General features: G+C 42.3%; 1 protein-coding gene across 1 annotated transcript in view; it reads left to right on the top strand.

Annotated features, from left to right (window-relative positions):
- Positions 1-25,944, top strand: part of LOC148535437 (cell adhesion molecule CEACAM7-like) — a 130,306-nt gene that overhangs the window by 86,879 nt on the left and 17,483 nt on the right. Inside the window, exons 4-5 of the mRNA XM_088462560.1 lie at positions 15,933-16,289; positions 19,198-19,221. Coding sequence (XP_088318686.1) covers positions 15,933-16,289; positions 19,198-19,221 — 381 coding nt within the window. The remainder of the gene's footprint in view (positions 1-15,932; positions 16,290-19,197; positions 19,222-25,944) is intronic.

Below are 25,944 nucleotides of genomic sequence, written 5' to 3' on the forward strand. Positions count from 1 at the left end.
ACACTGTTGTGTATAGGAAAATATAAAGTGAAAGGCTGGAGGCCCTTGAGGTTCCCAGAAGCTTTAGGGACTATCGGCCTGATCAGCAGTGCACCGCTGAACGCAGATTCCCGATGTTTGGGAATCTGCACAGGCGCATGACCCATTCTGCGTATGTGCAGAATGGGTCTGCGAGTACACTTGCAAACTGGTAGCAGGCTGTCAGTGATTGACAGTCTACTCCCATTTGAGGGCGGGAAGGGGGCAGCGACAGCCTCTGTTACCCGAAACTGAGGCGTTTCACCACCGTTGGGGGGGGGGGGGGAAGAGGCCAGGATCTCCGTCGGGTGATGGAGATTTCCTGGCCTCTTCCTCTAAACTGTGGTGGCCGGCTGCGGGACCCTATGGGTCACCGCAGCCAGCCAATGGTACTCAGACTATCCGATGAACAATGCAGCTCGGTTAAGTAATGCACAGGGGGCGTGATACCTACTGCTGCATTACCATATAAGCAAGGATCGCAATTGCAAAGCTGACTGAGTGCAGCTTTGCAAATGAAATGCTTACTGAATCAGGCCCTATAATAATATAAAATATTTTTTAGATGCTTGTTTAACACACATGCCACCAGCTGGGACAACAATGTTAGGTCACTTAAAAAGAAAAAATGTTCTATGATATCAGTGTCACTATTAGTTAATTTTCTGCCACTCCACTGGTTAACTGACCCCATTGCCGCCATTGATCAGAGCCCATGTCCCAATCCAAATCACCGCCATATGCAGAAATAAAGAATGTTCATTTTCAGGGCTGGACCATAAATATTTATAAATAGGCTACTATTGTCTTGTTTGTCTACATTTTATGGGGTTCCCTCAAACAAGTCTTTGTCACTTGGATACCCATGTTATTATTATTATTATTATTATTATTATTATTATTATTATTACAGGTTGAGTCTCCCATATCCAAATATTCAGAAATACGGAATATTCCGAAATACGGAATATTCCGAAATACGGATTTTTTGTGGCATGACTGAGATAATGAAACCTTTGATTGTTGATGGTTCAATGTACACAAACTTTGTCTAAGGCACAAATTATTAAAAATAATGTATAAAATTACCTACCGGCTGTGTGTATAATATGTATATGAAACATAAATTAATTTCATTTCTGTACATAAACTTTGTTTGAGCCACAAAATGATTGAAAATATTGTATAAAATTGCCTGCAGGCTGTGTGTATAAGGCAGGGGTTCCCAACCACGGTCCTCAAGGCACACTAACAGTTCAAGTTTTAAGGATAACCATACTTGAGCACAGGTGACTTAATTAGTACTTCAGTTATTTTGATTTAACCATCTGTGCTCAACCATGGATATCACTAAAACCAGGACTGTTAGTGTGCCTTGAGGACCGAGGTTGGGAATCACTGGTATAAGGTGTATATATCACATAAATGCATTCTGTGTGTATATTTGGGTCCCATTCCTAAGACATTTCATTATGATATGCAAATATTCAAAATACGGAATATTCCGTTATCCAAAATACCCCTGGTCCCAAGCATTTAGGATATGGGAGACTCAACCTGTATTATTATTTTATTTTTTGCAAACCCTATGTATCTAACAGCAGCCTATTCCTAACCCAAATTGATGCCTTATTGTGCCCATACACGATGCGATTTGTATACGATGCAATCTCGTATACGATTTCCCTTGAAAATTCTTCCCTTGAAATTCTTTATGATTTGTGCCAATAAATGGTATGATTGTGAAAGCAAGCATACAATTAGATGTGTCATAAAGCAATTAAAAATAGTTTAAGATATATCGTATGCAGCAAACAACCTCACAATGCATCTGCTGGAATCTCAATAGGGGAGAGCTTATCTACGGGATATAAAATTTAGCATCCATTTTAGATCTGGGCACACTCTGCTCAGTGACTAGTGAAGCTTGGTTTTATACCGTGCTGAATGCTGTACATTGCTATTGTGCTTTGCTTTGTTTTGGGCTTGCCTTTAACGTGTGTTCTATACTACATTCTATGGTGATGGATTCCTATTGCTATAAGCTTCTGCTAGCCTATGGCTATTTGAATCTCAAAGGTGATGGAGCTGAGAAGAGGAGGAGGATGAGGTCGAGCTGGACCAAGGAGTGGCTGATGAGGAGAGACCCGCTCCCAAATGTCCCTGTTGATGGAGATTAGGGAGAACAACCCGGATGATTACCGCAACTACCTGCGTATGGATGATGCCACCTTCCAGGAGTTGCTGTGTCTGGTGACCCCCTATATCCAGAGGCAGGACACCGGCATAAGGAGAGCCATCCCGGCTGATGATAGGCTAATTTGTACCATGAGGTACCTGGCTACAGGAAGGTCCTTTGAAGACCTGAACTTTGGGACCCTCATTTCTCCTCAGGCTTTGGGGAGCATCATTCCGGACACGTGTGATACCATTGTCAGTGTCCTGAAGTTCCACTACCTTAAGGTGAGTAAAAACACTAAACATTTTTTTTTCAGGTGAAAGAAAATATTTTTTTTATTTTTTTTCACACTATGGGAAAAAATCAACCAACATGGCTGTAAATATCAATTAACAGATTTTACTTCAAAGCAAAACCAACATGGTTTTAAATATATACAAACTGTTATATCAACAAGTTTTATCTCTCCCAATAGCTATGCAGTTATATGGTATATGGTGTGTCAGACGACCAAGAAACACATGGCGCAAGTCCAGACTGAGGCCCCGGCATTCCGCAATCTATCCTTGCGCCGTGTGTTTAGTGACCTTGTCCAATCCGCATCATCTGCACTGTATATACCATGCAGTAGCTATTGGGAGAGATAAAACTTGTTGACACTGAAGGCAAAAACCTTCTGAAAACTATTTTATCCTTTTCAGGACTCAATAGATTCAAAGTAATGTAAACTAACTGCTATATCAACACATTTTATGTCTCCCAATAACTAGGCAGCTGTATGGTATACGGTGTGTCAGACTACGGATTGAATAGGCCAAGAAGCACATGGCACAAGTCCAGATTAAGGCCCCGGTATTCACCAATCTATCCTTGCGCCATGCATTTAATGACCCTGTCCAATCCGCGTCATCTGTACCATATACCATGCATATTGGGAGAGATAAAACTTGTTGATATTTTAAATTATAATTTAAAAATTTGGGTGGCTCCACATCCTCAGCCAACATGGCTCTATAAAGAACCTCAGAAGAGGATGTGGAGGGGTTGGTTGGTTTTGGTGTAAGGTAAGTGGAATGGGGTCTAGGGTGGGATGGGGTTGTGCCCAGTTGTGTGGCCTGGTAGCTTGGTGGTGGGTAGGAATGGGATGAGGATGACCCATAGCATGGCTGCACCATTGTCAGGGGCAGAGGCTCATCGATCAGCCTTTTTGTGGTGCCCAGCTGCTTCAGTCTCCCCTGGATCACTGTCTTGTAGATGATCCTCTGGGTATGGATTTGTTGGCATTCATCCATTTCTTGGAGACTACTGGCTATATGAGTGCCCAGGTGGTCGAACATGTCCGCGGTCTTTTGTAGGGCCTGCTCTACTTGTTTAAGCAGCAGATATGGCTGCGCCTGGGTCTTGTGCTGGTACCTACGTCATCTTGAAGCAGGCTGAATAAATTCAGCCTCGCTTAGGGTGGCCATTTGCGGACTAGTTGTGAGGTCGAGGTCTGATGTAGTAGAGGTGAGAGAGAAAAGAATTATGTTAATAACATGTTTTGTAATATTTTTCTTTTCCTTTCTTTATTCTAGTTCCCAACAACGGTGGAGGAGTGGCAGACCATGGTCTGCTGAGGAATTTGAACTTAGGTGGAATTTCCCCAACTGTGGTGGAGCCATTGATTTCAAACATATCTGCATTAACCCACCTGCCCACAGTGCATCCTTTTTTTACAATTATAAAGGTTTTTGTAGTATAGTACTCATGGCAATGGTGAACGCCAATTACGAGTTTATTTTTGTTGATGTGGGCAAAAATGGCCGTGCTTCTGATGGAGGATCATTTAAACAAACCCTCTTCTATGAGAGACTTAACATCAACTGTCTGAATTTGCCAACTACAGCAGTAATGAAGCACAGCCTAAACTACGTTTTTGTGGCTGATGAGGCGTTTGGTCTCCATGAACACTTGCTGAAGCCATATGCGCAAAGGGGCCTGATGTAAGAAAAGCGCATCTTCAATTACCGTCTATCCAGGGCTGGGAGGATAGTGGAAAACACCTTTGGCATTCTCTGCAACTGATTCAGAATTTTCCATTTGGCTATAAATCTTCGTGTGGACAAAATAGATTCAGTTGTCTTGGCCTGCTATGTCCTCCACAATTTCCTCCGCAAAACATTGTCTATACAACAGAGGACATTAGACACAGTTATGGCAGATGACCTGGACCATCCACAGGAGACATTACAAATGCCCTCTGTGGCCCCATCTGCATTTGTGGAGTCAACAGGGACTGCGTGGGCTAAAGAGGTCCGTCCGCTAATGTCCATACTGATGCGCTAGGCTGAGAAAACATCGGGAACATCGCAGACTAAAGGTAGACCTGACCCTGCCGCAGGAGAGAGAGACTTCCTGCACGCAGCATCCGTCATCTCAGTGAATAATTTATGCACACCACAGTAATGGGGTGCGAACACACTGTCATGCCTGCGTTCGGCACTCAACTCCCCATATCCACTCACAAATGGTACTTCCTGTCAGTCACTTTTCCCTGGGTGTACTTATTCACTGCGCTCGCTTTTGCGGACGCAGCGAGCAGTTCGCGCACGCACACTGAGACCCAGATGCATGCGCAGACTGTGAACATCGGCTGATTTTGTGCGTCTGCATACGTGCGTTCCTTGTTGAATCAGGCCCTATTCGCATATTTTGCTGAATTATTAATGGTTGTATGGTGCATCTGGTTTCTCTTTTTTTTTTTTTCTATGTTTGATCAGGCCCTATGTCTGTGCTTACCACATCCGAAGAGGACTCTTTCAGCAGGGTCCTCTTGCTGCTCCTCCGGGACACTCTCTACCATGAGCGCTTGTGAAGCTATCTGCGGCCCCTGCTCGTGCATGAACTTGAGGAGGTTGAAGTACCACAAGGTCTGGTGTATACCTCATCTGCCTCCGCTCCAGATGCACGCGACTCCTGCTGTTTTTATATTTTTTTTTACTTACACAGTACAAAAATTCAGGATTTTAGCTTTCACCCTCGGGGAAGCCTCATCGTGGAATGGCTTGCTGAAAGTTACGAGCTCTTCAATAGCAGCAGCTCTCTTGAATTTATTGCTGTAGTCGGGTCCCTTTATGTACCACAGACATTCATGGGCACGACAGCATTCGAGAAAACCGGTGACAAATTGCCGCTCTCTTGCACTGGTCATTTCTGTGGGAAAACAGAATTTTAAATTTTTTTTAAATTTGAAAGTTTTAATGTTTTAACAGTTGAATTATTTAAATTAGTTATGTTTTTAATGTGTCTAAATACATTTTTAAACCTGTGTTAGTTGATTTTCATAGTACATTTCTTTTTTATAAATTAATTGGTAGACAACTTGCATGTGCTATAATGTCATTATACTGGCTTATCAGTGGGTACATTGCGGGTGCGGTGGATATTAACCATTGATGGGCTAGTACATTGGTGGCATAGGGTACATTGGGGGTGTAGTGGTTAATACACATTGGGGGTGCAGGGGTTAAAACACATTGGGGGTGCAGGGGTTAATACACATTTGGGGTGCAGGGGTTAACATGCATTGGTGGGGCAGTGGCTAAGATGAGAAGAGAGCTGCATAGGCTTAAGGCTATATAAGAGTCCTTAGTTTTTTGTAATTGGTTAGAATTTGGTCAACTATTGCTAGGTAGAGTAGTTTGGTGGGTTTATTTGGTTGGTTTGTTTCTGACCATGTGTAAGCTCGAGGGAATGGCTAAATGTGGGCTTTATAAGGCTGGTGTATGTCCAGCAACTTCCTTTCTGGATAGTGTTTGTCCCTCCCTCCCCTACCTCTTTCCTATGCTCTTTATTGTGGGACATGTATTGCCTACCCTCCAACATGACCCCTTCAATCAGGTACAAAATGCTCTGCTCCTGGACTTCCCACCTGATGTATGATTGCAGACACCTGTGTTGAACTAGGTGATTGATGAGACAGGTGTTTCAACACAGGTGACTGCAATCATAAATTAGGTGGGAAGTCCAGGAGCAGAGCATTTTGTACCTAATGGAACGGGTCATGTTGGAGGGTCTGGTATCGCCATGGTACTGGAATATGCCACTTTTTACATGATTGGTCATTACGAATGATCGAAAATGGCTATATTGTGTTAAAAAATTGCACTGTGTATGGGCATCTTAACTCTAACACTAACCCTAAAATGGTAAGTCAACATTCTGGCAGTCAACAAACTAACTGCATACCATGTGCTCTTATCAGAACCAGAGATATCACAAGGTGGGTGTATGGGGTGTGTACTGCACCAGGATATCAGCCTTCCAGGGGGTGACACCAAAATGCTGGCTCCTCTGCAGTGATGTGAAGCCAGGTGCTGCACTGTGACAATATTGTGCAGCAGCCAGTTTCCATTACTGGGGAGGAGCCAGCAGTGCGGCCACAGTTTCTGTGGGCAGCCCAGCATTTTTTGGGAATGCTAAGCATACCACCGAAGTGATGTAACCAGGGGCTTCCAGCAAAGCCACACTCCAGGATTGAAGAAGACACAACTTTCCTGCAAGGCCATGTCCCATTCTCATATGGTCACGCCTTTTTTCAGGCATGTGAAGGGACTATTTACCACACTGGGTGTTACTGAACCTAGTGCCACCACTGATCAAAACCCATGTCCCAGATTATCCCCTTCATAAGACATTCCAAATCTCTGCAATATGCGGACATTAGGAATGGTCATTTTCAGGGTTTTGCCATAATATTTATAGATAGGCCTCTATTGGCTTGTTTGCGTGCATTGGTTACAGGGTGCGCGGTGCACATAGGCCTCTGGGTCGAGGGGGCTCCAGACCGCACACCCTGCACCCATATATAATTATACTTACCTATATAGAGTTCTCTATCTGGAGGCGGTCCAGAGCTGCAGAGCCAGCCAGAGTCTACTGCACAACCAGAAAGGTGGGGGCCCACACGGAGGCAGCACACAGCCCTCTCCTCTCTTAAACTGCCCCTGTTTATGTATAATAAAGGGTAGAGGACTTAATGGTGTTGCCAGGGGGGTGTATAGGGTCACTACTGAGATGTCACTTGGGGATCCAGGTGCTTTTTGTAAAGGATAGAGAATTACAATTAAGTTGCCACCAATTTGTAGCTGCTGCTTTAGTACACATATGTGTATTACATTCTAGTGTTTGTATGTTTGTTATTGTTTGTTACTGTATTTATCACTCAAATGGGTGATAAATGTTGTTTTACAATATTGTTTAACCTTATTACGGATTGTTTTATCCCTGTATGATATCTTAATTAAAATAAATATATTAAACATAAGTACTTTAAAAATGATAAAAAAAAAAAAATTAGTTTTAAAGAAACAAATGAGTCACAGCATGTGTGTACATTGTATCCCTCACTACGTGGTATTTTGCAGTATGAGGAAGTACTATGGTTAGAGATGTGACACAAGAAATGTCTGCTCTATAACTAAGTAACTAGACACAAATTTTTCATTCTGCGGAGACTAACAGGAGAAACACTGAGTACATCTATAATGAGGAGCTCTATAATAATAGGTAAGGTTCCTACCCACACACAGTGATGCACACATAATGATACCACAGGTTCTCAAACTCGGTCCCCAGGACCCCACACAGTGCATGTTTCCCAGGTCGCCTCACAAAATTGCAAGTGAAATAATTAGCTTCACCTGTGGATCTTTCAAAATGTGTCAGTGAGTAATGAATACACCTGTGCACCTGCTGGGTGACCTGAAAAATGTGACCTGTGTGGGGTCCTGAGGACTGAGTTTGAGAACCACTGTTCTACACTATTACATTTATGTTCTAGGACATATTACCATGGACCATACAGCACAACAAGGTTCCCATCCACACACAGGGCCACAGACATAATGATACATCTGTACTACACTATTACATTTATGTTCTAGGACATATTACCATGCACCATACAGCACAACAAGGTTCCCATCCAGACACAGTGTCGCAGGTATAATGATACATCTGTACTACACTATTACATTTATGTTCTAGGACATATTACCATGCACCATACAGCACAACAAGGTTCCCATCCACACACAGTGCCACAGGCATAATGATACATCTGTACTACACTATTACATTTATGTTCTAGGACATATTACCATTCTTGATTTTGATTTAGACCTTGATCTTGTCATTTTATGTTTGTGTGTTATTGTCGCATTATATGTAAGTACGTTTGCTCTTAATCATTTTCTTGAATATATAATGAAACTTGTTTTATCTATATGACATTTGCTCTCATCAATGATGGATTATTGCCCCAACAAAGAGTACTTTCTATTTCTCTTCTCCCTTCAAATACTCCACTTACTCTCATGGGAGCACCTTTGTGAACTTATTTACTCTCCATTTTATTATATATTACTAGATCACAGTGTTTATCCATTATCTACGAAAATATATATATTTTTCTGTATTTTTTCCTACCAGGTCATATAGCGAGTGCTCTGGTCATATCCCAGTCCTCCCCATCCCCCCACAACAGTTATTAGAGATAAACTAGTCTGGAAAAAATATTTAGAAACTGTAAGTTACAATTATCAGCAAAACTTGAGCAGTGATAACCCCGTGTGATCTATGCCTTATACCACAGTCTCTCAGTCATGCTGGTTTTTATTGCATGTTACATCTACAGTATGTGTGATGTGAAGATTATTATTACATTGCTTTTAGTGCACCCAGTAATGTATTTATCTTTAGAAAAGCTAACGGAAAGTGCATCTCATAGAAGTATAGGATGAGACTGAAGCAGCGCCTCCTCTGTGTATAGTGACAGGACTGAGCATCCATACACACAGTCACCCAAAATATACACTTTCTGTACCCCTTTATCTCATTCTAGTAATCTTGCTCTACATATAAAATGGTATTTCAAAATATCTCATGCAAGTGCACCTTCTTCGAAATTACCTGGAATACCTTTACTGTACCCAACCATCTCTGATTTCTGTATGTCCTCTGTGTTCTCTTACCAGGCAGGTATCTCAAACACATGTTTGTGTGTGTGATATTTGTGTTTTTAAACTACTATATCCTTAGTATCATCTGTATTTACTGCTAAATGTGATTCTTATGTTTGTATTATCTATATACATAGGACCTCATTCAAGGGGCTGATTGGGAAAAAAATTTGAAAGTGGCCTCAATTAGATGGACCCATATCACCTGTAGGTACAGCCAAAACAAAAATAGGTGGGGTTAGTATACACAAAGCACAGACTGTCTTAGTGAGTGCAGTAAGATACAGAAAACATCCTAGTGACTGCCATACAATACAGAGAGCATTTTAGAGACTGCAATACAATACAGAGAGAAACCCATTGATCATCATACAATATAGAGGGGATCCTGTACACCATGTGGTGTTTAACAAATAAAAGATAATAATAATAATTCTAATCACTGCCATACATTACAGAGAGCATTGTATGGCAGTCATTAGAATTATTATTATTGTTTCGAGGAGCATTCTGGAGAGTTCTGACAAATGGTATGGGCACATTCCCCCAACATAAACCCAATCGAGCATTTATGGGATGTGGTGGAGAGGTCCATTCAGGGAACTGTGTGAAGTTATCCAGTTGCATTGGTCAACATCTCTCCAGAGGTCTTCTGTCCACATTTCACCAGGCCAGAGGGGTTCCTATACAAGGCATCTATATTATAAGTGTGACCCTTCAGTGTGTATATAGTTATATATATACTGTACACATATATATATATATATATATCCATCCATATGCAGCGGCACTCGTCGGACACTTTTTTAGAATAAGCTGAGAGACTGCTTCAACATTTCGAGTTTATTGCAACTCGTCATCAGGAACAACAAACAAGAATAAAACCTTACCTTAAATACCCCCATTGTGAGAGTAGATGCCAGGATCTCCACTGGCTCCGTCAGCGGCACCCGCAGGACTACTGGTAAGCATCTGGAAACACATGACTCCGGCACCGCGTCCGTTGCCCTGGTAACCCTGGAGCGTCCTACATCAAAAACAACACTCACGTAAGCGTCCTGCCCATAATAACAATACTTCACATGTAATAAGTGCAACATAATACATAAAGAATTGTATGACTATATAAATATAGCCCACATCCTAAACAATAACAAGCCCGCCATACAAATCCATCATAATCTAATATCAGAAAAAGATATGCAACATACCAACACCAAGTCACCATAAATATAGAGATATCATATTCATATAAATTAGAAAAAAGGCAGTATAATAGTAGACATATAATATGGGGCCTGATTCAGACTTGGTCGCTATCTGCGTACGCTCGCTGGAGGCGTATGCAAATTTGTCAAAGTGACGCCACGGGAAGCGAACGCTCGCCAAGGCATATGCACGCCCACCATGTCTTAGCGAGCGGACACTTTGTCTGAGCGTACACCCAATCGCACAGGTAGAGCTGCCCACCAGCACACGTCATCTCCAGGAAGTGTATTAAAACATTGGTACATCGAGCACCATCGGATGTGAACGCAGTGCTTGCGGTTGCTTTACCCTACCACAAGCATTGCGAGGAAATCAGTGTAAAAAAAAGGCAAGTGACGTGTACTATGATGCTGCCTGTTAATTATGCACGCCTCTAAAACGGCGTTGAAACACTCAGACACGCCTGCGTTCGCATCTCCAACCCCTTGTTATTAGTGTCCTGCACCTCTTACCACCCACAAATGGCCTCTCCTGTCACTTATTACCCTGGGCTGCCTTTGCTGGGCGAGCGAGAGGGTTGCGATTGCGGTGTGTAATTCACGCACGCGCAGAACAAAGCATGCACATGTGCGTACGCAGAACATCGGGCCGCTTGCGAATGCACAGTGCGAGCGATCGGCTCTGAATCAGGCCCATAGTCCTATCTATACCCAAATAATCAAAATAGAATCAGCAGAAAACATTACATTGTAAATGGTCATTTAGACCTCTAGGCTTAACAGTATCTAAATAAAAGTTCCACTTAGCTTCAGTCTGCAGTCATTTTTTGTGTCTATCACCACCACGAGGACTTTCGGGCACATGATCTATAATCATATATTTAAAATTTGATAAATTGCGCCTCTGTTCAAAAAAATGTCTTGCAATTGGCTGTTCAGAGGGTTTACCACCCAAAGCCGCCCTAATAGCGGACCTATTTAACGCCATGTACTCTCTAAAGGAGCGCATGGTCTTACCTGTGTAACATAGGCCGGACGGGCATTTCACCATGTAAACAACATAGCTACTTGTACAAGTTAGAGCACATTTAATGTCATATCGTCTACCATTGTGTGGGTGAAAAAACTATTTGCCGGCAGTCATGTGTTTGCATTTTGTACACCCTGTACATTTGTAGCATCCACCTGCTTTAATTTGGATGGGAATACTCATCTACATCTGTTCAGTCACATCTGCTTTTACTAACCAGTCCTGTAAATTTCTTCCTCTTTTAAGGCAGGACATCACTTTCTAGAGACAAGGTATGAGTCCGCACTGGTGGTAGAGTTTAAGTAGCTAAAAAATCACTATTAAATGATTATTACCAACATAAAGGTTCATCACAACACAAAATTCTGGATGACTCTAAGTTGGTGGTGCGCCCTTAAGATTTGTGCTAAATACGTTTAAGAGTACTTTCTGCAAGGAACAGAAAAGAAAAAAAGACAAATATGCCTTTGTAGGGGCACTCTTATATATAATTAACTTAGAAATAGATAGTAATGAAATGATTAATGTAAATGAAACTGAACATTTAATATACAACTTATTTAAAAGAAATTCTCCCCAAGGGCTGATGTGCACTTTATATAATACATGAATATATTAAGGACAAAAAAGTACGTACACTGGGGTAGATGTATGAAGCCCAGAAATGGTATCAGCGCACGTTATGTGCGCTGATACCGCTTCTCCCCGATGTATGATCGGGGGTCTGGGCGGTAAATGACAGGGGCGCTATGCGCCCCTGTCATTATCGGCGCTGCTATCTACAAGATAGCAGCGCTGACGGCAGGGCTATGTACGAATGGTCGGATCGTCTGACCCTTCGGCTGGCTGTAGCTGTCGTTATCGACAGCTACAGCCTGGCGCTGCCCTATCTCCACAGCAGGGACAGCGCTGTCCCTGCTGCGGCAGCTACCGGCTCCAGGGCTCCATGCGGGGATCTCGCGATACTTGTGAGATCCCGCACATGCTCAGTGGAGCCGGCCAAGAAGAGACACAGGGCATCAGCACTAGGCTGATGCGCTGCTGTCTCTAGCGGGTAGCGCCGGAGGGGGGAGTTAACGCTCCCCCTCTCCGGCCGATGAGATGTTTATACATCTCATCGGTAGTGCTTCCTGCTTCGCCTCGGTAAAGAGGCGAAGCGGGAAGCGTTATAGCGGCATGTTAAGTGCCGCTATAATACATCTACTCCACTAAGATAAAAAGTATTAATGAGTAATCTGCTCCTATCTAGGGTAAGGAAAAAAATGTAATAAAATAATTACCCCTAGCACAATCTCGAAAGAAGCATATTAGATTACACTAAAATATATGTGTCGGGCAAAAAATAATTGCAATATATTAGATCTCTGTTGACGATCGACATTTAATAAATAATAGTTGGGGAAAAAAATGAAAGAACCACACCTTGGCAAATGAAAAGAGTAACCTGATAGGATAACATTCGTGAATGTCTGTTATTGGTACACACAATCAGAAATGGATTACCTATATAAATTGGGATATTGAATGGCAGCTTTGAAGTCAAGCAGGGCAATTCAATTTGGAGCGAAAAGTAATTTTTTGCGATAATTTCGCACCGATGACGTAATTTTCGCTTGTTTTGGTGTTACACCGTATTCAATTTCAAAGACTTTTCGCAGGTTCAAAAAGTCTTTGAAACAAAACGGAGATAACTTTTCACCACTGAATAGGTGGCAAAAAAAAGTGCAGAATTGGGGTTTAGAGGTGCAGGCTTCAAAAAAATAGCCTGCGTCCCTGGGAATGTCATTTTAAAATAAACTGTGTCAAAAAAAGTTTAAAAAAAAAATAGGGACACCCCAAAAACATTATTTAAAATTTGGGGTGAAAATAAAAAAAAAGGGAAAAAAGTGTTTAAAAATAGGGAAATAGGTTCAGAGCTATTCTGCAAATATGCGGCAGGTGTATTCTAGAATAGGCTATTAGCGGCAGGTGCATAGTTGCAGAATTTTTTAAAACTTACTTTAGAGACTTAAAAATATGCTAGTACCCATTTTCATGTACCCCAAATTTGATGGGACCACTTAAAAAAGCGAAAAATAAACCTAAGTGCTCTTCAATGTCGGGAAAAAACAATGTCGGGAAAAAAACACCTGCCGCGGCTATTTAAAACCCCGACTTTTATTTGCAGGCTAAAACGGGGGTACCCATAGTGATCCCCCATGTTTTTACAGCTTTAGGGGGGTCCTACAATTTATTCCAGGAAAATATTTTTTTTTTTTCGCTGATCCAACTTTGCCGGCTCCCGTTTTCGTAGCTTTTATATTGAATACAGGGATAAAGCGGGCGCGCGCCCGATACTTTATCCCAGGAAAATCTCCGATGTGGAGCGAAAAGTCCAGCATGGACTTTTCTCTCCCATGTTGAATACCCCTGTATGTTCCTATTTATCAAATAGCAAGCGGAGATATATGCTGGACTAAAATATCCAATATATATACATTGATATTTGGTTACATATAACGCGGTCTGTTTCCCCATGTGAGTAAAAGAATTTTGTTCTAGATTATTGGATTTAATCCAAAATTAGTAGTTAACATTTAATTCAGCAGAAATACCAGGTAAGTAATGTTATATACCTTGAAGCAACTATGGATTCATCAATAAATTGATCTATGTACAGTATGTTTTGGATCCAAAAAAGAATTAATATAGTCCAGACTGATGATCTATGTTGATATCCAGTACATGCATCGTTGCTTCTTTCCATTAATTCATTAATATTGTTTGGATAATAACAAATCATTTCTATGTCCAGCTCATGCTTTGATAAATTTGTGCATTTATACCCTGCTTTTGGTATACAATCTTGCTTTATTGTGTAATTCTGCTGAATCCAGTTTGAGATCCAGCATATGCATTGATTAATCTCCCTGTTTAATCCATAACTGCCGTCTGGACTATATTAATTCTTTTTTGGATCCAACACTTACATTGTTCAATTTATTGATGAATCCATAGTTGCTTCAAGGTTAATAACATTACTTACCTGGTATTTCTTCTGAATCAAATGTTAACTACTAATTTTGGATTAAATCCAATAATAATAATAGGTGTCAGAGTGTGCTGTGTAACAGTGCAAACATTACATTTCATTGCGCCTTGATACCATTTTGTGAACAGCTCTTTATTTACAGTACAGTACTTAAAACTTTGGGCCTGATTCAGAGACGGACGCTCTTTCAGAGCGCTCGCTCTGAATCAGGGTGGCATTTATTTTTTTTTGAACCGGCTTCCTGGCCGCTCGCTAAGATGTGGGTGACTACCCACAGTTTTTGCGAGCGGCCATGTGATGGTTGCGATGGTCGCGACCATCGGGCTTGCGACGAGACCCTTGTGGTAGGGTCTCGTCCATCGCAAGCCCCAGTGAGCTTCTGACTCTAATAGAGCCGGAAGCTCACCACTGAGGCTGCCCTCAAACGGCCGCGTTCCTTCGGGAATGCCTCCGTTTGGCCAGCCACCCCCCCTGCCCGCCTCCAAAACGGGGCGAGCTGTCAATCACAATCGACAGCCGCCCCGTTTTGGTGCAAGACCCGTAGCCGGCTCTGGCGTGCGCAGTGGGGGACCATCGACCCGCTTGCGAGCGGGTCTGAATCAGGCCCTTAGAGCATTGCACTGTGTAGTTTTAATTATATATTATCTCTTAATTAAATCTCATTTGTATTGACAAAATAAGCAGATATGTGTTCTTACTATACCTATGAAATAGGGGTGCAGGGTTCTGGGATCTCACAAATCGGGAGGTGTGCTAGCAGTTTGGAAACTCGCTGTGTAGTTGCTGAACTGTCCCCTTTATTCAACTCTGCATTATCTGAGTTTTCCATGTTTATCATTGGTGACAGTTGGACTCTAAAAAAATATCATAATCTATTTTCTGGCCTATTTATCAGATTATACAAGTCAGAATAGCTGTTCCAATAAGCAGCTGTCCGAACAAATGCTAACATCTGTACTTCTGCCACTAATAACAACAGCACAAGCTCACATTGATGTGTTCTGCAGCGGCAACGTTCCTGTGCACGAGCAGCCGCAAATAGATCCGGAGGGAGTGGAGGGATCTGTATCAGATATTTATGCCTCTGGGCTGTAGCTTTGCTGGCCAGGAGGGGATTAGAGTATGTGTATGAGAGGCTGGGAAGTGACTACTAGGGGATGGAAGGTGCTAGGGAGAGGATTTTTTTCCCTATGGTGCCAAGAAGCCCTGATGACAGCACTGGATGCAAAACATTATGTGTACAGTATATAGAAATGTATATCTATATTCCTGCTCCTTGTTACAGTATAACCCATATGTATATTGCCATCATTCTTCTCCATTATGTGGCTTTTCTTGCCCAAGTTAGGTCTCCTACCACTACTAGACCCCCCCTGGGGCTACAGCTGTAACTATCATAAAACAACAGCTCACAATAACAACATGAGATTGGCCGGAGTTTAATATCTGTATTTTTCTCTTCCAGCTCTCCTCAGTCTGTGGATGGATCTGACCAGTGGGATGATCAATATTCAGCTGATCCCTCAGTATCCAGTGATCCAGGAATCTGTCACCCTGAGTGTTACTGGAGTCACTGGGAGGATTCTGGCTGTTACTTGGTATAAAGGACTAAGCGCCAGTGCTGGGAATCAAATCCTCATATATCTTCCTGGTGTTACTCCCCCACTAGTTACTGGACCTCTGTACTTCCCTCGGGCCAGTCCTTTCCCTAATGGCTCATTACTGATCTCAGATCTGCATATAACAGACAGCAGTAATTACACACTGCAGATACAGACAGAGAAAGCACAAGAACAAGCCTCTGTGACCCTGACTGTCTATGGTGAGTAACATGTAATCACTGTGCCAGGCAGACGTGTGATGTATAATGACCGGTGTCTCCTCTGTGTGCGGCTGCCGGGTACAGGGGTAACTCCAGCACTGAGCTGTTACCTGTGTTAGCAGAGGTCTTACTAGATCAGATCTTCTTCCCTGCCATAGACAGAATGCACACACTGGGGAGCTCTTTGTGGTAATACTATTTATAATAAAAGATGGTTTTGTTTATCAGCAGCAGCAAACAGACATGACAGGATTACCATGACTACCAGACATTACTTCACTACATCACATCTTCTACGGTTAGGTCTAGACTGTACAGAGCTGATGGCCCTGTGACGTCACACCCACGTAACTCGGCCAGAAAGGGGGAGGGGCGGGGATGGTAACGGGAGACCAAAGGTGTCCCCTCGCGGGCTCGCTACGCTCGCCACGCTTCGGGCACGGTGGCTCGCTGTGCTCGCCACAAACATATATTTCCCCTCTATGCCCTAGTGGATGGTAACGCAGGAGCGGTCCAGCCTCCTGCAGCGGTCACGTGGTGTCTACGTCACAGAGGTCCTTTCTCCAACTTGGAAATAGCAGCAACCCATCTTCTACATCTAGATAATCAATAACAACAGAGTACAGTACTTATTACAGAGGGATAACACACCAACACTTTGTAACACCGCCACCTGCTGTCCCTCCAGTGTAATCACTCAAACAGCACTAGTCTCAGAGCTCCATTTAGTAAGTGTGAAATTAATTTGAAATACACCACTTGTTTTCACAGCAAATCTCCAAACTATTTCACCTTATTTGATGCCAGGACAGACCTTGCGATAAACCAACTGTCCCAGCAAAGTTCCTGGAGATCAACCTCACTTTTCTGAAGACAGGTTAATCTCCAGTGCACATGCGCTGCCTCTTGCAGAGCTGCTTCTTCCTGTGTTTCCGGCTGGTTACTGCGACCCCTGCCTGGCAGCAGCCTCCCTCTTGTTGTGTGCTGGGCTGGGGAGAGAGGCTGCTACCAGGCAGAAATCCTGGAGCAATAGCCAACCATATGCTGGGCTGCTGCTGTGTGAAGGAGGAGCTTCCCACTGCCTGCTGGGGGAAGGGGGCCACTCGCTGCCATGTCCTGTGGGAAGTAGGGCCACCTGTTGTCATGTGCTGGGGGAAGGGGTGGCATCTGCTGCTTTGTGTTTGGCGGGGAAGGGGGGGTCTTCTGCTGTCATAACATATCTGGCTGAGAATAAGGCACCAGCGGGGAGGAGAAGCAGGTTGCAGCTGCCCGGGGTGACAGAATGACTGTGTGCAGAAGCTGAGGGAGCTCTGCACTGGGAGAGAGCAGGAAGAGAACAGTTTCTTCTTGCTTTTCTCCTATTCTGCCAACTTTATATACACATAGGACCTGATTCAGACCTGCTCGCTAGGATGCGATCGCTCGTAGCTGGCTGATTTTTGCATTCTGTGCATGTGTATGCATCACAATGCGCGTGCGTGAACCACTGCGACACATCAGGAATCGCTCGCTCCCCCAGCATAGACAGCCCAGTTGAATGAGTGACAGAAGAGGCCATTTGTGGGTGGTAACAGGGGCAGGCCACTAGAAATGGGTGAGTGGAGGTATGTATGCAGGCGTGCCTGTGTGTTTCAACACAGTTTCATTGGCGTGCATAATTAAGATGCAGCGTCATTGTACTTGCGGCCAGGTATAGTCAACCTCAAGCACTGCGAGTACATCCGATGGTGCTCGATGTACCAATGTATTCATGCTCTTCCAGGAGATGACGTGCACAAGTGTTATGAATGGCTGGTGGGCGTCTGGTTACATAAAGTGATCGCTCGCCAACACATAGTGGGCGTGCTAATGCCTTGCCGTGCGATCGCCTGCCTTGCTGGGCGTGCGCTGGATTTGCATACGCTGGGAGCGAGCGATCACATCTAGCAGGTCTGAATCAGGTCTATATCCATCCTGAGATTACTTTTTTTTTATACAAAAGATGATAGAATCGATATTTATAAATATTGATCCTGCGAAGTTCTGATCGAACAGAACTGCAGAGGGAGAAGCAAAAAGGTGGAGAAATCAGTAATTTCTCTACATAATGCAGTATACTAATTACTAACTATGGAGATAGGAGATTTTAGGCTTCATCCAGCTAAAATGCTAGGGAAATTCATTTTTGTTTTTGGTTTACTTAATAGGCCCCTCAGTCTGGTGCAATATCCCAAAATATTTCAGTATCCCAGCAGCTGCTCACTGGGTAAAGAACTGGCTCTATCTCCCATCAGCCCTCATTACTACCAGGCTGGAAACCATAGGGAGAGATGATATGTGATAATAAACAGTCCATAGTCATGATGATGATGACCTGGGTAAGAATCTGCTGTATTTGAATGATAAATCTAAATTTAAAGCTGAATCTAACCTCAATACTTATGTAGCACCCCTTTCCCAGTTAAGCCTATGGGAAGGGTGTTAGTATAAGGATAGCGGTTCTCACCATTATATCTTCTATGCAGTAGCCACACTGGCACATGTATTGCTAATGCATGGGGGGCACTAAAGTTTTAACTCTTTTTATCAAAAAATATATTTGCAGTATGTACATTAGAAAAGGGGTCACTTCAATTCCAGGAACAGGTGACAAGCATTTCTTAAATCACATTAAATACAGGTTACACTATGTCTATATCCAGGGGTGTAACCCCCCCCCTTACCCTCAAAGGGACACTCGGTTACTATGTGGCTGTATATATCTTAATATCTGTGATGTATGTCTGTGCCTCCGCCCAAGTTATTTAAGGTTTGCCTGGGTAAACCTACTGACAGAGTGTATAGTGTAGCAAAAGGTCAATATGCAAATTACCATACACTATTATATTTATTTTCTTTACATTTATCACCTGGTTCTCTTCTTCCACAGAACGTCCCACTATATCCACTCCAGGTAAGCAACTACACAGTAGTTAAATATTAAAATTAACTTTATGAGTAATATAAGTAAAGGATATACAGTTTCAATTTACCTATACCTTATATTTAGCATACAAATGATGAACAAAGTTTCCACATCCTGACAAATATATAGTTAATCACTAAGAGCATTTGACCAACAGTTCTACACCTATATCTGGTAATAGTTACGTTTGAGCCAAAGAACTGAGCAGGTTGAAATAGTCCAAGTCCCGAATGTTTGCTCCAACTCAGGCCATTAAATGTGGATTATTTTAGCGTATATATAGATGCGCTTGTATTTATCTGTATAATAAAAATGTTACTTTTAGATAGGATGTGAGAAACTCCTCACAGATTTAATACAATGAAATAAATAGATAAATAAAATTACAATGTAGTTCAGTGAAATAAATAAATAAAATGAAGACAATAACGAATAATAAAGACCAGCAATGTCTGATAAACTGTGGACTCAATATAAAACATAAATCAAAAGATGTTTATAGCTCTTCCAATGCATGCTTGTGTGTCAGTTCAGGAATCCCGTATCTGTAAACTTAGACTGGGTCCGGAGCACCGGTTTACTCACCCTATCTTACCCTAACGGCAGCAAGGGCTGAGGTATGCTGGCAACTGTCGGAGCGGGTTCAGTCAGCTGTAAGCTTCGAACGTCCTGCTTCTGCTGGTCCAGGCTGTACTTTCTCCCTGGCTCTATGTGACGAATCTAGGATTGTGCCTTGTACTAAGGTGCAGTCAAAATGCCATGTGGATATCGTCCTTATTATCCTTTCTACTGAGTTATATGACACTATTTCCTGTTGCTATTCTCTGTCTGTTTGAAGGTGTAGTCAATAATATCCAACAAATTAATACGAGCTGGTTCCATTTAATAGGAATGGTAATCCATAGATTAGGTTGCTGGACTACCTTTGCAAATATATACATAAACTTTCCAAATGTCATGTAATAATCCTGTGGGGTTATAATTGCAAATTCCAGAGAACGAGGATGTATGACTACTCTAAAATAGCATTCCACTAGCTGCTGCTGTTACATCTTAGTCACTTTGTTCCAAGCTAATAGATTAGATAATTAATATCCTTTTCTATGTCCCAAGTTGTTACACTGTAGCGCCTTATTTGACTTAGCTCTCCTGCAGGGAATCTGTGAAGTATAGCAATATTAATATAGTTGTGCAATTTAACTGGGACATACTCTGCCTATGTTCACAGTAAAAATTATTACAGCAGAGCTATACTGGTTCTAATCTCTTCAAGCCTAGCATGTTGAAGGCCTTATTGTAATATGGGCAGCCAATGCTTTATATATAAAATATTTATATACAATCTCCCCCTGGTGATCTAGTTAAACATTAGTAACTAGATCACCAATACAAACGAGCCACATAAGTAAATGATAAGTTTACTCTTCCTCTACCACCCAGTTTCTGTGCATCCAAAATAAGGCCAATTATGAACTATACTGGGATGGATTATTCTTTCCATCCTCCTAGGTTCTAAAATGTATCATCCCAGGGGGGTCTTATCTGTCTTTTAGGCCTTATTCTATTGTCTAAGTCATCCACTTCCACAACATTATTAGTTGTGTCCCTATTTTCTGGATTCTCCTCAATGTTTTCACGAGAGATTTCATCAGCAAATTCACTTGTTTAGGATATCCCTGTAATTCTTAATATCTCCCTGTAGGATTCCAGGTAAGTATTCCTTTCCTGGTGTGTTCTCTTTTCTATTTTCCTGTAGGATCTCAGGTAAGTATTCCTTTCCTGGTGTGTTCTCCTTGCAAAAGTATCCTTGTCCATTGCTTTCAGCCTCCACTTCTTCCAGATCACTGTGATCTAAATCTTTAGTATTTAAGGTTATTAGTTCTTCCTGTGCTAGCCTTTTAGGTGAAACAGATACATCTTGACTATCAAAACTGTCTAATTTAATATCTCTTCTGATAGGCAGCAAATGTTGTCTGTGATAAGTATTTTATCTGACCCATTCTCAGGCTTGATTTTATAAACAGGCAAATCTGGGAACTTCTCCACCTATTAGCAATCTTAAATTTCCGAGGCATTCCTAGTTGCCGGAAAAGTACTCTGGACCTCATTCAGAGTCTCTCGCTAGATGCGATCTCTCGCCCCCAGTATATGCAAATTTGTCAAAGTGACACCACGGGAAGCATCATCTCCAGGAAGTGTATTAAAACATTGGTACATTGAGGACAATCGGAAGTGATCGCAGCGCTTGTGGTTACCTTACCCTACCGCAAGCACTGCGAGGACTTCAGTATAAAAATAGGCATGTGACGTGTACTATGAAGCTGGCTGTTAATTATGCACGCCTCTAAAACGGCATTGAAACACTCAGGCATGCCTGCGTTTGCACCTCCACTCCCCCGTTATTAGTGTCCTGCCCCTGTTACCACCTACAAACGGCCTCTCCTGTCACTGAATTCACTGGACTGTCTTTGCTGGGTGAGCGAGCGGCCTGCAATCACACAGAGTAGTTTGCGCACGTGCAGAATGAAGCGTGCGCATGCATGTACGCAAACCATCAGGCCGCTTGCGAGCACACAGTGCTAGCGAGAGACTCTGGATGAGGTCCTCTATCGCCTGGGGCCAGTTCTTGATTTCGTACCTTCCGGTCGTAATAGGTTTTATTTTTTTTTCCTAGTTTGGTAGCTGTTTTATTGGCTATTTCATAAGCTCTCTTTAACTCTTCCCTTAGATTCTCAACATACTTAGTATGGGAAATGTGTGTCTTCTTTCCTGGGGTAATCCACATAGATATGTCTATGGGACATTTAGCCTCCCTCCCAAACATTAAGTAATAGGGAGACAATCCTGTAGCCTCATTCTTTGTACAGTTATAAGCATGTACCAGCTTAGTTATGTTCCGCTTCCAATTGTACTTGTCCAATGGGTTCAGAGTACCCAACATATTAAGTAATGTGCAGTTAAACCGCTCTGGTTGGGGGTCACCTTGAGGGTGGTATGGAGTTGTTTGAGACTTGGTAATGCCACAAATGTTGCAAAGCTCTTTGCTTAACCTGCTCTCAAAGACCCATCCTTGATTGGATTGCAGCCTATTGGGCAAGCCATAGTGAATTAAAAACTTGTCCCACAAGGTGTTGGCCCCGGTAGATACTTTCTGATTGGGTGTGACATACGCTTGGGCATACCCGGTGAAGTGATCAGTCACAATTAACACATTGCATTTTTTTCCTTGCTCCACTTCCAAGGTGAGATAATCTATACATATTAAGTCCATAGGACCACTGCTCTGAATGTTAACTAGAGGAGCTACCTTAGCTGGCAATGATTTTCGTACAATGCAATTTCCACATGAATGACAGTACTCTTCAGTCTCAATCCTCATGCCTGGCCAATAGAATCTATCAGTTATTAAACCCAAGGTCTTCTCAAATCCCAGATGTCCATGGTGGTCATGTAATGCCTGCATCACCACTGTCCGATATTTCTTTGGCAATACCACTTGAGGTTTTCCCTTACCGTTTGCTCTCAGAGTGTTCTGATATAAAATCCCATTTTGTATGTACATACTCTTCTTTTGCTTTATCAACATTTGAAGGTCTTTTGATTTTGTAGTTCTCATCTGATCGGGGGCTCGTGACAGTTCTAGCATTTTCCTCATGTCCTGGAGCCCCCTATCTATTTCCCCAGAACAATTTAATAAATTAATGTACTGCCCCTGCTGTGGCTTCTGCTTACCCCTTCGCAATCTATAAATATACACATTACATATATTAAATTTTTATACTTTAACCCATACATCTCTATGTATATATAATATAAGCCTCTAACCCCAAGCAACTTTTTAATACATTTAAACTGCTTCTTTCCCCTCCCTCACCCAAGCCACCTGCTACTATCTGTGCACAAGATTTTGCTTCCTATTTCAAGGACAAGATTGATAAGATCCGAAATTAAATGGTATGCTCTTCCTCAGCTAATGACCTGCTCAATTCCCTACCTGAACCCTCTGGCACATTCTCTTTGTTTGACCCCACAAATGAAGATGAAGTATCTACACTCTTCTCATCCTCCTACTCTATTACCTCTCCTCTAGATCCTATACCCTCACAAATCAGTTAAGCTCTGTCTCCAATGCTCATCCCAACTCTAATAAAATCTGTAATCTCTCTCTCTGTACTGGCATCTTTCCATCACTGTTCAAACATGCAATGATTACTCCCATTCTGAAAAAACTAAATTCTGACCCTAACACTCTCTCAAATTACCGTCCTATCTCCCAGCTCCCATGCCTCTCCAAGCTACTTGAGAGACTTGTCTACACCCGCCTCACACACTTTCTTAACTCACACAACTTATTGGACCCACTTCAGTCTGGCTTTCGTTCCCAACACTCCACAGAGACAGCACTGACTAAGGTAGTAAATGATCTGTTCACTGCCAAGGCTAAAGGTCATTACTCACTCCTAATTCTTCTAGATATTTCTGCTGCTTTTGACACTGTTGACCACTCTCTTCTCAAACAAACACTACAATCCCTAGGTCTTAAGAACAAAGCTTTTTGTAGTTTCTCTTTCTACCTATCTGATCGCTCTATTACTGTTCATTTTTCTGATTCTGCCTCCTCTTCGCTACCTCTATCAGTTGGAGTACCGCAAGGCTCTGTCTTAGGTCCTCTGCTATTCTCATCTATACCACCTCTCTTGGCAAACTAATCAGCTCTTTTGGATTTCAGTACCATCTGTATGCAGATGATATTCAAATCTACCTATCATCCCCAGATTTATCACCATCTGTATTGGTCTGTGTCACTGAATGTCTTTCTGCCATTTCATCTTGGATGTCATCTCGCCACCTGAAACTTAATATTTCTAAAACAGAATTAATTATATTTCCACCAGCCAATAACAGTTACCAACCTGATCTCTCAATCTCTGTTGATAACTCGACAATCCACCCTGCCCCACAAGCTCGCTGCCTAGGTGTCATACTTGACTCTGAACTGTCCTTTGTTTCCCACATTCAAAATCTCAAAATCATGTTACATACATCTAAAAAACATATTCAAAATTCGACCATATCTCACACAAGACACTATCCATGCATTCATTATTTCTCGCATTGACTATTGCCATAGTCTCCTTACTGGCCTTCCCAAAAACAGGCTATCACCATTACAATCCATTATGAATGCAGCTGCGAGGCTTATATTCCTTGCCAAATGTTCATCGTCTGCCGCACCACTCTGTCAGTCCCTCCATTGGCTGCCGGTTTTCTACAGTATTCAATATAAAATACTTTTACTTACACATAAGGCTATTAACCAAACCACACCAACATACATCTCTACATTCATTTCAAAATATCTCCCAACCCGATCTCTCCGCTCAGCACAAGATCTGCATCTCTCATCCCCACGCATTACTTGCTCCCACTCACGGTTACAGGACTTTCTTTGGGCTGCACCCACTCAATGGAGTACCATGCACAATAAGACTTTCCTCTAGTCTCCAATCCTTCAAGTGTTCCCTGAAAACTCACGTCTTCAGGCAAGCTTATCAGATTCCAGAACCGCCCACATAACCTTCATAGCTTCCATATCTAATTACATCCCCTTTCACAGTCCACACATAACCTCACACATTGTCTTTCTTTCACATCCTCCTGATATTTGGCCAACATTCCTGTGTGACTGGATCATGCAGCCCACCAAGAAACTCTCCATTCTGGCTGGACCAAAATTGCAATATATAGCACCTATCCTTGTGTATCAATGCCTATTTCCCTATAGATTGTAAGCTCACGAGCAGGGCCTTTCTACCTATATATCTGTGTGTTATTACCCTGTTTTGTTCTATTTATGTTTCCAATTGTAAAGCGCAATGGAATATGCTGTGCTATATAAGAAACTGTTAATAAACAAATAAATATAATACATTTTCAACATTGAATACATAACTGAATGCTCTAGAAACTGTTAATAAATAAATAATAATAATAATAATAATATGTAAATATATTGAGGTGCCAGACAGCTACTCTCAATATATTTATGTTGCCTATATATATATATATATATTTATATTAGGGATGTGCAGGCTCGGATAGGTTCGAGTTTGCACGTGGAGTTCGGATTTTTCCCTCCAAAAAAACGGAACTCAGAACGAGGCAAAACGTCATCTTACATGGACGAACATCATCATTCCTGGTCTTTTGTCCAGGAATGATGATGTTCGTCCATGTAAGATGACGTTTTGCCTCGTTCTGAGTTCCGTTTTTTTGGAGGGAAAAATCCGAACTCCACGTGCAAACTCGAACCTATCCGAGCCTGCACATCCCTAATTTATATATATATATATATATATATATATAAATAATATATATATATATATAAATATATATATATGTGTGTCATCTGTGTCCACCCCTCTTTAGCCATATGTTAATGTGGCTACATAGGTATTTGAAGGTGCTGCAAAAATAGTATTTTGTTCCCTACGTGGGTGTGGCCACGCCTCCCGTGATTAGGTCACACCCCCTTCACACGGCCCGGTGTCGCTCTTGTCGCGCCTGATGACAAGGGGGCTTTTATGGCTGCAATCTGTGATTCTGCCTGCAGGGTGCAGTTCCAGGCACCCTGCTAGCCAGATACAGGGCCAATGGGTGGTCAGCGGTGCCACCCACCGAGCGATGTGCTCTGTGCGGTGCATCGCTTAC

The sequence above is a fragment of the Taudactylus pleione genome, unplaced genomic scaffold (assembly GCF_031769625.1).
Source record: "Taudactylus pleione unplaced genomic scaffold, aTauple2 ptg000051l, whole genome shotgun sequence".
Taxonomy (NCBI): Eukaryota; Metazoa; Chordata; class Amphibia; order Anura; family Myobatrachidae; genus Taudactylus; species Taudactylus pleione.